The 13239-nt window shown below is 39.7% G+C and overlaps 1 protein-coding gene across 1 annotated transcript in view; it reads left to right on the top strand.

Moving 5' to 3' along the window:
* LOC307020228 (partitioning defective 3 homolog) overlaps positions 1-13239 on the top strand; it is a 338003-nt gene that overhangs the window by 264346 nt on the left and 60418 nt on the right. Inside the window, 1 exon segment of the mRNA XM_079651459.1 lies at positions 629-919. Coding sequence (XP_079507585.1) covers positions 629-919 — 291 coding nt within the window.

The following is a 13239-nucleotide window of genomic DNA, read 5'->3' as shown; positions in this document are numbered from 1 at the left end:
CTTCTGTCTCTTTGCTGAATTCGATAAATGAAGCTTTTTCTGCTCAAATTTTTTTTCTCAAAAATGTATATGCTATAATATTTACAATGAAGGGACTCTGGCATGTTCTTCTCCCAGTCTTTCCAGGGTCACTTTCTTTTATGGATAGAAGTATCAGCTAAAAGCAAATGTCATGTTCTTCAGATTTCTTGGTGTGCATGGTGCATGAATGCAAGAAAGCTGAATGTTTTTATTGCGTGTACCCCGGGTAGACGTGTTGCTATCCTCTCCAATCTAACAGATAACGGCACATTTGGCATGACAGTTTCCATTAAACAATACGTTATGGCTACATACCGAAGACAGCACAGCACCAAAACTGCATGGATGTTTTTTTACGTGTGTACCCCCGGAAGAATTCTTGCTAACCTCGTAGTAACTAATGAGGATCCAATCTAACAAATAACGGTAAATGTGGCATGACAGTTACACGTTAAAGATACACACAGAAGACAACACAGCACCAAAACTGCATGGATGTTTTTTTATCACCCAGCCCAGAGCTGCACAGCATGGCACGTTTTTCTGACCCACCGTTTGTAAATAGAGACAGAAAACCTACAGTGTCTGTCACAATCTGCACCATCAGGATCCAGGCTAAGACCCGGGAGCTGAGGGAGCGCCAGGCCCGGGAGCGGGACTACGCCGAGGTCCTGGACGTCAGCCGGGAGGAGGAGGAGGAGGAGGAGGACCACGCGTACGCTGGGGTCAACGCTCTGAACTGCTCCATGGACAGCGGGCACAGCCGGCCCCACAGCCCGCGGGACGATTACATCCAACACCAGAACATCCACCCCAACCAACACCACCAGAACCAGCACTCTGACTCCCTCTACACCCAAGTGAAGGCCCGCAACGAGCGGCCCCCGTCTGCAGACAGGTAGGCCTGGATTCATGCTTTCGGAGATAAAAAAAGATGGGAGTCATTCACTGGAACCAGATTTATGTATTAAGACTTTTTGAATTAAGGTCATTCTTTAGGCGGTCACACTAATTAAATGTATCCGATGAAGATGCATAATTTATGATACGATTCACAAAATAAAACGAATAACGTATTTCCGGACTATAAGTCTTAAGAACAAGATCTGAGTGCTTCTACTTAATATTCCTACACTCTGGTACTCTGTGTATTAGTTGCGCTTATTAAAACATTTATCGTTAAGAGAAAGAAGACATAAGTTGTTCGGTGCTTGAGTCGCATTTATCCACTGAAGTCTTCGTCCTCTGTGTCGCTGTTAAACACTTCCCCCAACTCCGGTGGAAAATGAGGCAGCATGTCCGGTTGCCGTGATTTTTAATTTTTTAATTTTTAGGATCTGATTTTTAAAGAGGATATGTACGTAAGGAATATACGTTTCGTGAAGTCTGTAGAATATGATTTGTAGACCCGAGTATATCTACAGCGCTCCACAATATTTAATTCAAAATGGTATTATAACACGTATCTACCCTACAACAAAGGATGTGCTTTTATGAGTTAAAGAGTGCACGAGTCCATATAAACCTTCGAGTAATTGTGCTGTCAGTCAGAAGACATTCAGGAAGTCGAATGTCATTCATGGTTCAGCAACCTTTTTACCTCCAGTTCGAAACCCCGCCCCTCCACGTTGTGTCACTTAAAGGTCCGTTCAGCCCGATTCTGCCCCCACATCCTCGTAACTCTGAGGCAGCATTAGTGCGCCGGCTGGCTATTACACCTGGAGGGGCAAATAATCAGAGCAACAGGAGGCAGGTGGGAAATGTCAGCTCGACACAATGCACCGCTCTCTCTCTCGCTCTCTCTCTCTCTCTCTCTCTCTCTCTCTCTCTCTCTCTCTGGGATTACTCTGGGGAGGCGGTGAGTGAACGGGAACCTTTGAATACCCGTCTCTCTTTCTGTCTCCCCTGACCTTTCTACCTCTCTTTCTACCCGACTTGTTGACTTCACCTTTTTCCTCAGCATTCTGCCTCAGCCACCAACATCTCACACCTTCATGATTGACGCTTTATTTTCAAAAGATCTCCCTCGCCAGCCATGGACATCCCTTGTTCTGTGTGCAAGTGCTTTGTATTTACACACAGCAGTCGAGTGGCATTACGAATCTTCCAGTGTTGGAAAGTAATTTAAGACATTACCTTAAATACTGCACTTGAGGTACTTTTACTTTCCATGTTATGCTTCTTTGTACTTCTACTCCACTACAATTTGAATGCAAATAATGTACTTTTTTTCTTTTACAATTATGTGACAACTTCAGTTGCTAGTCATTTGAAGATACACATAATAATACAACATACAAATCAATCAATTATGATGGATTAATAAACCTAAAAGAACTCAAATTCATTAACCCTTGTGTTGTGTTCAAAAGCTGTTGGTTTTCGCGGGTCCATTTTGACCCATGATTTATCTCAGTCCAAAACACAAAAGAATGACTATCATCCAATATTGTTTTAACTACATCATAACTAACTTATTATGCGTTCATAACCGTACTATCTGTTGTCATTTAATGTTATGGCCCAAAACACATTACACCACATATTGCACACGTCCATATATGTGTTCAGGTTCAAGTGTTAGTGTACATATTCTTTGAGAAAGGTTGAGTTCCCGTGGGGGGAGGGGAGACCAGGTGCATGTTGCGAAAAATGATTGTTACAGTGTATGAAGGGGGGAGGGGCCTCTAAAGTCAAAGATGAATCTTGATTGGGCCAAATTTGACCTCGAGTCACCCAAAACTTTGTTTTTAAATCTGGGCAAAAAGTATTTATAATAGCTGAGATAAAAGTGAGAACTCAGAAGAAAAAAAAATCTTAATTCTGAAAAAAGTCGAAATTCAATTCAAGTAAATTATAACTATGAATTTCAGACCAAAACAGACCATTCTGTATAACACTAATTATAATCCAGAGGAATACAACTACATATATTATTCTGAAAACTGCCATAATGAGTACTTTTAGTTTTGATACTTGTGATGCTCATACTGTACTTCTATACTTTTACTGAAGTGAAAACAATGAATGCACGAGTTGTACTTGCAGCAGAGTATTGCTACATTGTGTTATTACTATTGATATTCAAGTATTTAGGACATAAGCACTTTTTATTCCTCTGGAAACTCGTAACCCAAAGCAGAGTCCACTGCAGTGATAACCAGCCGACCAAAGATATTCTGAACGCCTGCCTCTGTTCAGCCGCTCTCAGCACTGCAGGTGTGTTTCTCTCTAATCCTCCTTTCCGATCAATGCTCGGAGAGATTCGAGGCCTAGCATGGATTTGGGGAAACTTGAAGCCGATGGAGGAAAGCCTGCAGCGAAGCAGAAACACAGGAGAGCATCCAGAGCAGAATGAACGAGTGTTCACAGTCTTAGTTTCCCCAGATGGCTTCCAGGACTTCCGCAGTGCAGCTCCTATTGATTCATAATTCATTGTGTCGTCACATTATGCTATCCTGTCTCTATTAAACCCCCGATGTGGTCCAGTGTGGAAGTGTCTGCAGATGCACAACAGAAGATAATATACTGGCATTACGGATAGGGAGTCTTATTTAATTAGTTGAGGGAATTCAATCATAATTTATAATAAAGTTAATAGCTCACTCATTCACCACACAAGCAAGTTTTCATTTCCCTTCAGTACTCAAGAGACAGTTTTATACCAATTTGGGTTTATTAAGTTTTGCAAGAAAGCCCAAAGCAACAACAGCAACATAATGGATTACAAAAGATTTCAATGGACGGTGTTGATGATTGTTTCGGTAATTTATTAAGCAACATTTCAAGTAATTAATAGTTGTAGTTCCTATGAGGCGTTTGTGTTTTTGCTTGTATAATATGTAGGGATCGTTATCGGTCCAAAGTTAATGTAAACTTGAATAATGTGCTTCATTCGAATGTAATAATGATGTTGGTTGTTGTTTGTGGAAGCTCCAGTGAATGAGCCCCATTAACTGAGTTTTAAACATCACTTTAAATCAGGGGTGTCAAACTCAAGGCCCGGGGCCAAATCCGGGCCGCAACTTCATTTTATGTGGCCCCGCAAGAGCTTGCAAATAATATAATACGTTTATTATACGGTTACATGCCACTTTACAGAAGCACGTTGCCCATAAACTACATGTCCCACAATGCATCTCGTTTTGTGACATGCACACTGAAGAGACTTGCAATTATTTGCCCTGGACTTCTGCTTTCACACATAGTTGGTTGTTAATTACTAATCCAACTCAGAGGCAATAGTGCAATATAATACATTATTATTTAATATATATTTATATAGTTACAACCGGCCCTTTGAGTGCAACTATAATGCTAATGTGGCCCGCGATGAAATTGAGTTTGACACCCCTGCTTTAAATGGAAGATCCCCATAGGCCCCGCCCACTCGATCGGATCGGCGATCTGTATCGGCTGATATACCGATTCTGGCGATCGGCCCCAAAATTGGCGATCGAAGCGTCCCTAATAATATGTGTTATTGTAACTTGAGTTTAAGGAGGTTTTGGACTGTTTGTTGGACCACTTGAATACTTAAAATCTGAATCTGATTTATTGACAAGTATTTGTACACATATACAATGGATTTGTTTTGGTGTAAATGGTGCATGCATAAACACAGTGAGAAGAAGTAAGGTATAGAAAAGGAGCAAAATATAGTGCTATTATTACAGCTACTTTAAAAATGATTCTAACAAATACAAATATTACAGAAATGTTAATACACCAAAAAGTAAATAAGTAAAGAAGGGACAAATACTAACATTTCCAGTTGAGAGCAGTGCAGCTTTTATCATTGTGAGTTTATACATTTTACTTTGGGATTCTAGAAATGGCATATTGACTATATATTTATAGGTAAATGATGAATCAGTCTGAATGATAGGAAATACATTAGTGATATTGAGCAGCTCTAAAGGGATAACATGACCACTCAACTTCAATAGTTTATTACACGTTATGCACTCCAGGCTTTGTGTAACTGTTCCATCTTGAGACGTGCAGTAACTCTTTATGGCATCTTGTCTCACCACTGAGACATTCAGCTGTGGTTATATCAATTCATGTCAGCATCAGGTCTCACTTTAGTTCGACTCTGGTGGGCTTGTGGGTGTTCAAATACTTTCTTAATTACACGAATAAAGTTTTACATGGGATTATGGACACAGATGTGATACTTAAAAGCAGAGGTGGGAAGTAGTGGAGTACAAATACTTTGTTACTGTACTTAAGTTCATTGTTCTGGTATCCGTACTTTACTCCACTACTTATTTTTCTGACGACTTTTGACTTTTACTTCTTACATTTTGAACACAAATACCTGTACTTTCTACTTCTCACATGTTGAACACAAATACCTGTACTTTCTACTTCTTACATGTTGAACTCAAATACCTGAACTTTCTACTTCTTACATGTTGAACTCAAATACCTGAACTTTCTACTTCTCACATGTTGAACACAAATACCTGTACTTTCTACTTCTTACATGTTGAACACAAATACCTGTACTTTCTACTTCTTACATGTTGAACACAAATACCTGTACTTTCTACTTCTTACATGTTGAACTCAAATACCTGTACTTTCTACTTCTTACATGTTGAACACAAATACCTGTACTTTCTACTTCTTACATTTTGAACACAAATACCTGTACTTTCTACTTCTTACATGTTGAACACAAATACCTGTACTTTCTACTTCTTACATGTTGAACTCAAATACCTGTACTTTCTACTTCTTTCATTTTCCAAACAGGCTGGTTCCTTTAGTCTGAATGTGTGTTTGGTGGCGTGATCATTATTATTTAGAGTCATTGCGTGCCTATTGATTTGAACACGATCCGTGTATCCATCATTTCCTGGTCTTCTCTAAAGAAGAGGGAGCAATGAAAACGTTGTCATGTTACCGTTGTTCAGCATGGAAACATTCATTAGCTAACAATGACATTATTGTTCTGTTAATATAAAGGGAGGTCAGGTACTCTTTAAAACAGCTAGTAGTTATGGGTACTTTTTACTGAAGTACATTTCAAAGCCTCTTTACTTTGACTTGAGTAAAGAAGTTTAGTCAGTACTTCTACTTTTACCAGATTATATTTAAACACGAGTGTCTGTACTTCTACTTGAGTAAAGGATGTGTGTACTTTTGCCCTCTCTGCTTAACTGTTACTGTTCCTCCTGTACATTCAGTATACTCCCCTCTGAGCCACCCATGCTGCCCCAGAAGTGTCTCTGCTCACAGGGTTTGATCACAGCAGTGAAGGTGCCAGGGACATAAAATCCTCAAACATATTATGTTGCGTTCCCAGCTCCCCAATCGCAATAAAAACATACACAATATACCTCCAGAGAGAACCAGGAAGTGTGTTTCCTGTTTCCTGTCTGCCCCCCTACTGAACAGGAAGTGAATAAGACCCTGCCATGCCAAGCAAGAGGAGGGAGGGAGTGTTTGTTATTATGGGATTCAAATGGCAGCGCACACTGATATCAGAGCTTTAGCGACGCAGAGATTTGATCAAAGTGATAACACGTCTATAGAAACTGAGAGAGAAGGAAAATGTTATTCTGTTCCTATACTAACACTTTGTTCTGACGTTAAACAGTTTTAGATTACGTTGAGTCGGCTCGATACTTCTGGATTTGTGTTTTTTACTTGTTTTTTCTTAAATCAGGAAAGCTTTAAGAAGCTACATCTGAAGTGGTTATAGTTTCTGTTTGTTGCAGAGAAGCACATCCATAATTTTAACTTTTATCATAATGTCATGCCCCAAATCAGCTCCGATATGGCTCTCAAAATGTCAGTGTTATATTTATGTGTGTATAGTCCTTTTGTTGATGCTGCCAAGTGTGATCGTCACAAGATGATGACTCAGAATCAAGTTCAGAGCTACCAGAGAGATGGTTTAAGCTTTATGTTCATCTTAACAAGCTTCAGAAGTGTTTTTAACTGCAAATGATACAACTCGTCTAAATGTGACTATTTCACTATATATTTGCTCCTCAGTGAAAAATACAGAAAAACAGCCACTCACATGGAAGTTATTGAAGTTATAGGACTCTTTAAAGTAGAGACACTACATACTGATATACACCTGAACATCAGCAGGAGAGGACTCTTTAAAGTAGAGACACTACATACTGATATACACCTGAACATGAGCAGGAGAGGACTCTTTAAAGTAGAGACACTACATACTGATATACACCTGAACATCAGCAGGAGAGGACTCTTTAAAGTAGAGACACTACATACTGATATACACCTGAACATCAGCAGGAGAGAACTCTTTAAAGTAGAGACACTACATACTGATATACACCTGAACATCAGCAGGAGAGGACTCTTTAAAGTAGAGACACTAAATGTTTGATTTGATTTGATTTATTTTGAATGTCTAAAACAATAATACAAAAATAATATAATGTGAGAATTATTATACTATACAAGCTTAAGCAGTGTCAAATTGATAAACAAAAGTATGACTGACTCTAAATTATATGTAAACAAACGATCTACTTAATTACATATCCGAAAAGAGGTGGAAAGAAGTTTACACTTATTTAATCCCACCCCTTCTCCCAAAAACTAAATTATTAACATATTTTTTTTTTTTCTAAAAGAAATACATTTGTTATTGAAAAACAAACAAACACATCAATATGAAAATATAATATAAATATGAGCATGAGCATCATAGGGCCCCTTTAATCTGTTTACTGTATGATAATAATGAAAGTTAGAATGACAATGATCCGACTAAAGCTTGTTATCTTAACCTGAGCTGAGGAAATTCATCCTGGCACCGTCACTTCCTCACAGAACCCATTCAACAACATGACCCAAATCCTCTTTTTGTCCAAACGAGATTACCAGTCTCTCCGCCCCGTGTCAACGCCTTCTGGGGGGGTAAAACGCACAATTGCCTTTCTTAGCAGCGCCATGTTAAGCAGTCAGAGAGGAAAGTGAACCAAGCTGCATAAATACCCATTGGAATTCACTTTTTAATTGCCCCTCTTTTTCCTTCAAACATACAGCTGTCAGAAATGTCCATTTAACTGCAGAGGTTTGAAAACAAAAACAACCAGAAGGAGCTTCAGAGGCAGTTTCCTCTGCTTTAAGGAGCATGACCACCATATAGACTCCAGTCTTACTGCATCAAAACAACATTTAGCTCCGTAACGTTTACTTTGAGGATTACACGCGTCTCTCGGATGTCGTCTTATTTATTCGGTTTGAAGCTACGTGTTTTAACGAGGCAGTGAATTGGAAGTTGTGCATGTTTCCACAGAAGCACTTGATGTTTTCAGCAGTGTTACTCTGCGGTTGTGTGCGTAGGTGTATAGTATCAGGTTGGGAACGGTCTTTTTTTAAAGTGTTTTCTGTTTTGCCTCTCAACCAAATTACATAACCTTGCTGCTGCTGGGACTCTGGTGGTCTCTCTGCTCCCTCCTCAAGCTGCCAAGCTAAATATTGTCCAAAGCTTAGTGTTATTATCTCCCCCCGTGTTTTCCCACCATGACGGCTACAAAAATATTCCTCACTGGGGTCCCATTGGCATCTGGGAACATTAGTTGCCATGTTTTCCCTAAGAACTGTACATTATAAAGCCACAGTAGATGATCCGATGAATGTCTTTGGCATAATTGATAAGCTGAATTTATTCAATTGTAGTAGCGTGTTATTGAATAGCTTGGTTAGCCCTCAACATGTTCAGTAAGACATCCATCCCTGTTGCGTGTGTGCAGCAGAGAGTCGAGTGAATTAGCCGCCATTGTTTTATTCCCCCCTCGCAACTACAAGGCAGCAGTGAATGCTGGGAAACCTCTGAGGGATTTGGTGTGATTTGATTCTCCGCATTTCCCGAGGAGGCAGCGCTCTTATTGAATCGGCTCCATTACATTTCATCTCCGACGGGGGAATAAGGGCCCCTCAGAGGGAGGAGGAACCAAGTCGTGTTGCAAACAGCCGCGCAGACAAACAGTGTGTGTGTGTGTGTGTGTGTGTGTGTGTGTGTGTGTGTGTGTGTGTGTGTGTGTGTGTGTGTGTGTGTGTGTGTGTGTGTGTGTGTGTGTGTGTGTGTGTGTGTGTGTGTGTGTGTGTGTGTGTGTGTGTGTGTGTGTGTGTGTGTGTGTGTGTGTGTGTGTGTGTGTGTGTGTGTGTGTGTGTGTGTGTGTGTGTTGGTGTTTGTGTCATTCTTTGCCGGCGCCACTGTGTTTTCCAGCTTTTTGTTCAGGTGTATTTTAAAGATGTAGAGGAGTGGGAGTGACAGGTCGAAGGTGTGCGTGTGTGTATGAGAACAGAGCCTTGGGTAAGATGCTGTAATGATTTGTTGACGGTGTGGTTGAAACTAGTTGGCTAATTAATCAGCAAGGTGATCCTGGGGTAAAGATTAGCGTTTTGCCTTCTCACCTTCTGCTATTATTATTATGATATGTTCCTTGTTGTGTAAACACGCAGCTTATCCAACATTCCTCTCTGTTCAGGAGCCTCTGAGACAAGAAGCCCCAGCTGGGAACTCAAACACAAACAAAGGAGTACCCAAACTCACTCACACACACACACACCTACACACACACAGTTTCCAAGTACAGAGAAATGTAAAAGCCTGGAGATCTTCAGCAATCTTTAACATAATTTTGTTGGATCCACACAATTATAGTGGAACAGTAGGTGCCACTGTTTAATATTGCATGATAGGATCAGTGGAAACGAAGTCTCAGTATCCCCCGTAATCCACTTACCCACAGACATCATCTGTGTTGTTTATTTCCCTCTCATTCCCATGTTTCTGTAATCCAACACATGTGATTTTTAAGCGTTTCTTAATCCGTTTATATCTGCTGTTTTCACATTTAAAAGGTTAGACATCATGAGGTCATAATGTCTTTGTTGTTTTAGATTTCCTAATATGTTGTTTTAGATTTCCTAATATCTTGGCATGCAAAATCTTGTTTCAAAATCAGCTTTTTGAAAACTTATTTCCACTTTGCCGTGTGACTCAAAAGACTGACAAATTCAACGTTAAAGCCAAGAACATCAAGTGAACTATTCGGCTGGGAAAGTTTGTGGAAAAATCGTTTTCTTTTTCTCTGCTGTCTGCTGTTTTCTGCCAGACTAACCTGGAGTTGGAGGAACTCACAGCTGTGACTTTTCCCCTCTCCAGAGCCGTTAAAGACCTGAGAAAAATCAAAGCTCGGTCACATCTTCCTGCGCGTCAGCTGCTGTCCTGTCTGGCTCGTAAATGTGCGAATAATCCAAGATGTTAGCTTTCACTGCTGTGTGGAATATGGATCTGAGTTCTCACCACTACCTCCAGAACAGGATGTCTTACTGCAGCTCGGGGAACATCTCAGTTTGAGGGTCATGTTTGAGGGACTGCGTGAAATTGTCAAACTGAATGTTGATACAGGGACAGAATTTTGATCAGCTGCCACCATGTTCGGGCCTCCAGTTACAGACATCTTTAACAGAGATATACTTCAACCTTTGCACCTGAGAAATCTCATTTCACCAGCAGAAGGGTTTTTTTTTTTTTTTACAGAGTTTAGTTTAAGTATCTGCGGACATGGCCATAATAAAAGGAGAGAGGGGCCTTGTTATGCTTTTTAGTCACAGTAGAGTCACTACATACAAATATGAACCTGAAAATGGTTCTCTTTGAGCATCAAAGTGCAAACATTAGATTTTGTATCTCTTCTGATGATGTGACCCTAACCCTTTTGTCTCCAAACACCCAAAAAGTGAACAAACAGATATGCTACTTTGTTACATAAAGTATACATAAAGTATGTTCAGCCATATACTCTTTAATTTTCCATAATTAGAATCAGAAATCCTGGGGTCTTTTACATTGTTACAGCAACAGTACAGTGTTAATTTCGTCAACGAAAACTATGACGAAAAATGTTCGTCAACGACCTTTTTTACATGACTAAGACGAGACGATGACGAGCTAAAAATAGATTCTTGATAACGAAAACTATGACGAAATGTATATTTAGTTTTCGTTGACGAGACGGGACTAAGGTGTTAATGGTGGACTACCGGACATTCAAAATGCAGCATATTTTCCCCAAAGTGTCCGTCTTGTCTGTCAAAATGCATCTTACGTTTCTAACTTGCAATATCATTATTTCCGCTCTCTTCAACCCAGAAGAGCGATCTCCCTGTGTCTCTCTGTGTGCGGGGGCGGGGCCTAACTCTCTCCCTCTCTCTCTGTGTGCGGGGGGCGGGGCCTAACAGACATGCTGCAGCGGACACAGAGATCTGCCGGGGACGGAGCGTTCAGAGAGTATAGACTCACATTTTGACTAAAAGTTGACTAAAATGTTTTGAGTTTTCGTCGACTAAAACTAGACTAAAACTACGAAGGATAGGAATGACTAAAATGTGACTAAAACTAATAACAATTTTCGACTAAGACTAAATCAAAAACAGCTGCCAAAATTAATCTAGTACAGCTCAGCTGATTGGCAGAGTACAGAGCTCTTAAAACGAACCTGTATTTCTATCACGCCTACTGTTTTGCCAGCCAGACATCCATTAAGAAGAATGGCTTGACACCATCATTTAATCAACATGTCGTACACAAATGAGTATATATGAGCGGGGCGTGAGATAGGTTACGTAAAGTTAGGCTCTGTCAGCAGCCATCTGCTCCTATGCGGAGGAATCAGTCATAATGAGTGTGAGGAGAGGCAGGCCGCTCCTAATCCCTGGATCAAGGCCAAGAGCTACAGTGGAGATATGTTCTTCCCCCGGGGAATCCTCTATGGATGGAGAGAGGACGGCTCACGGGGCTTTTAGGGGTCGTCTGGGTGTTCTGGGGAAGAGCTGGCGGGTGAAGACTTTATTTCCACAGTGCTCCGTATTTTTGAAAACACAGAATTTTCTATTGCGAAGATGTTTATCAACCTTGGTTACTTTTCATTTGAGCAAGAGAACTGTGATTTAGGGACCATTGCATTATGTTTGATATAGAAAACCTGAAGTGGACCTTTTTGGATGTAATTGTGAACTTTGCGATGACGAGGGTTTGTTTGGTGGGATTTGCTATTCGTGATACAGAATCATTTTGAGTTGTGTCTTTTCTAATGTTCTAATATCATTCAATGTTGGCTGTTTGCAGTGAGTTGTCAACACCTCTGTGTCTATAACAATCTTAAATGTCAGGAGAGAGACCTGACTGGCACGTGAAAGGAAAATCAATACACCTACAAACATAAGTCAAACTCTCACAACTTGTATGTCTCCTCTGCTTTTAAAGGAGAGATTAAAACCAAAGCAAATGTTCCGCGGGTTAGTTTTAAATAGAGCTGCCCTGGTACAAAAAACTAACCCGCTGTTTTGGCTATTAGCTTCTTCTAAATCTGTAAGGGCTTGCAAAGAAGTTTTGTTTAAAAGCTTTAAAAAAAACAAGGTATGCTTGACTGCAAGAATCAACAGAGGTGCTATAAATCAAACTCTTTACGTACAGTTAGTTATTTCACAGATGTAGGTGGTTGGAAATATTAGTTTGATCGTGTGTAGAATTTTGTAATACTAGTTGAACATTACATTTTTTTTTTTTTTTTTTTTTTATATATATGTTTCTAGTTATTGTGATTTTTATCATGTTCTAATTATTGTTTTTTTATTTTACTCCCATTGTGTTATTTAATATTGTAGTTATTGCCTGTACAGCACTTTGGTCACCTGAAGGTTATTTTAAATGTGCTATATAAATGAATAAAGATTGAGATTGAGAAAACCGTTAATTATGAACTCAACCATATCGTATAAAATGTGTACAGGAAGTTGAGAGAAGTGTGTCAATGAAGGCTTCCAATCCTTCTTAACAAATCCTAATAATTGCACAAAAACCTATTTTAACACACGACAGGAAAGAGAAACTCAAAAAAACATAATCAGGCCGCTTTTAAGAAACCCAAAATAAGACTGTAATTAAATGAATTGAAATAAATTCTCAATAGTAAATGTTAGATAATCAGTCAGTCAAAACAGTCATGACCGTCAGATTTGAACAAATATTTAAACAGCCTGGAATTTAATCTTTTAATTTTCTTTTGAGGCCATGAGCCGGTGAGGCGTGTTATTGGTGTCGCCACTTTATTCAGACAAATTACTTTTTCTTATTGATACAACGAACACTGAATAATCCTCAAGCTCCAGAGCGCTTCAAAGGGGAATTCACTACACAGAGTTATATTG

Source organism: Notothenia rossii, assembly GCF_949606895.1.
Source record: "Notothenia rossii genome assembly, chromosome: 9".
NCBI lineage: Eukaryota > Metazoa > Chordata > Actinopteri > Perciformes > Nototheniidae > Notothenia > Notothenia rossii.
The sequence above is the reverse complement of the archived record's forward strand: the minus strand, read 5'-3'. Positions and strand labels throughout refer to the sequence as shown.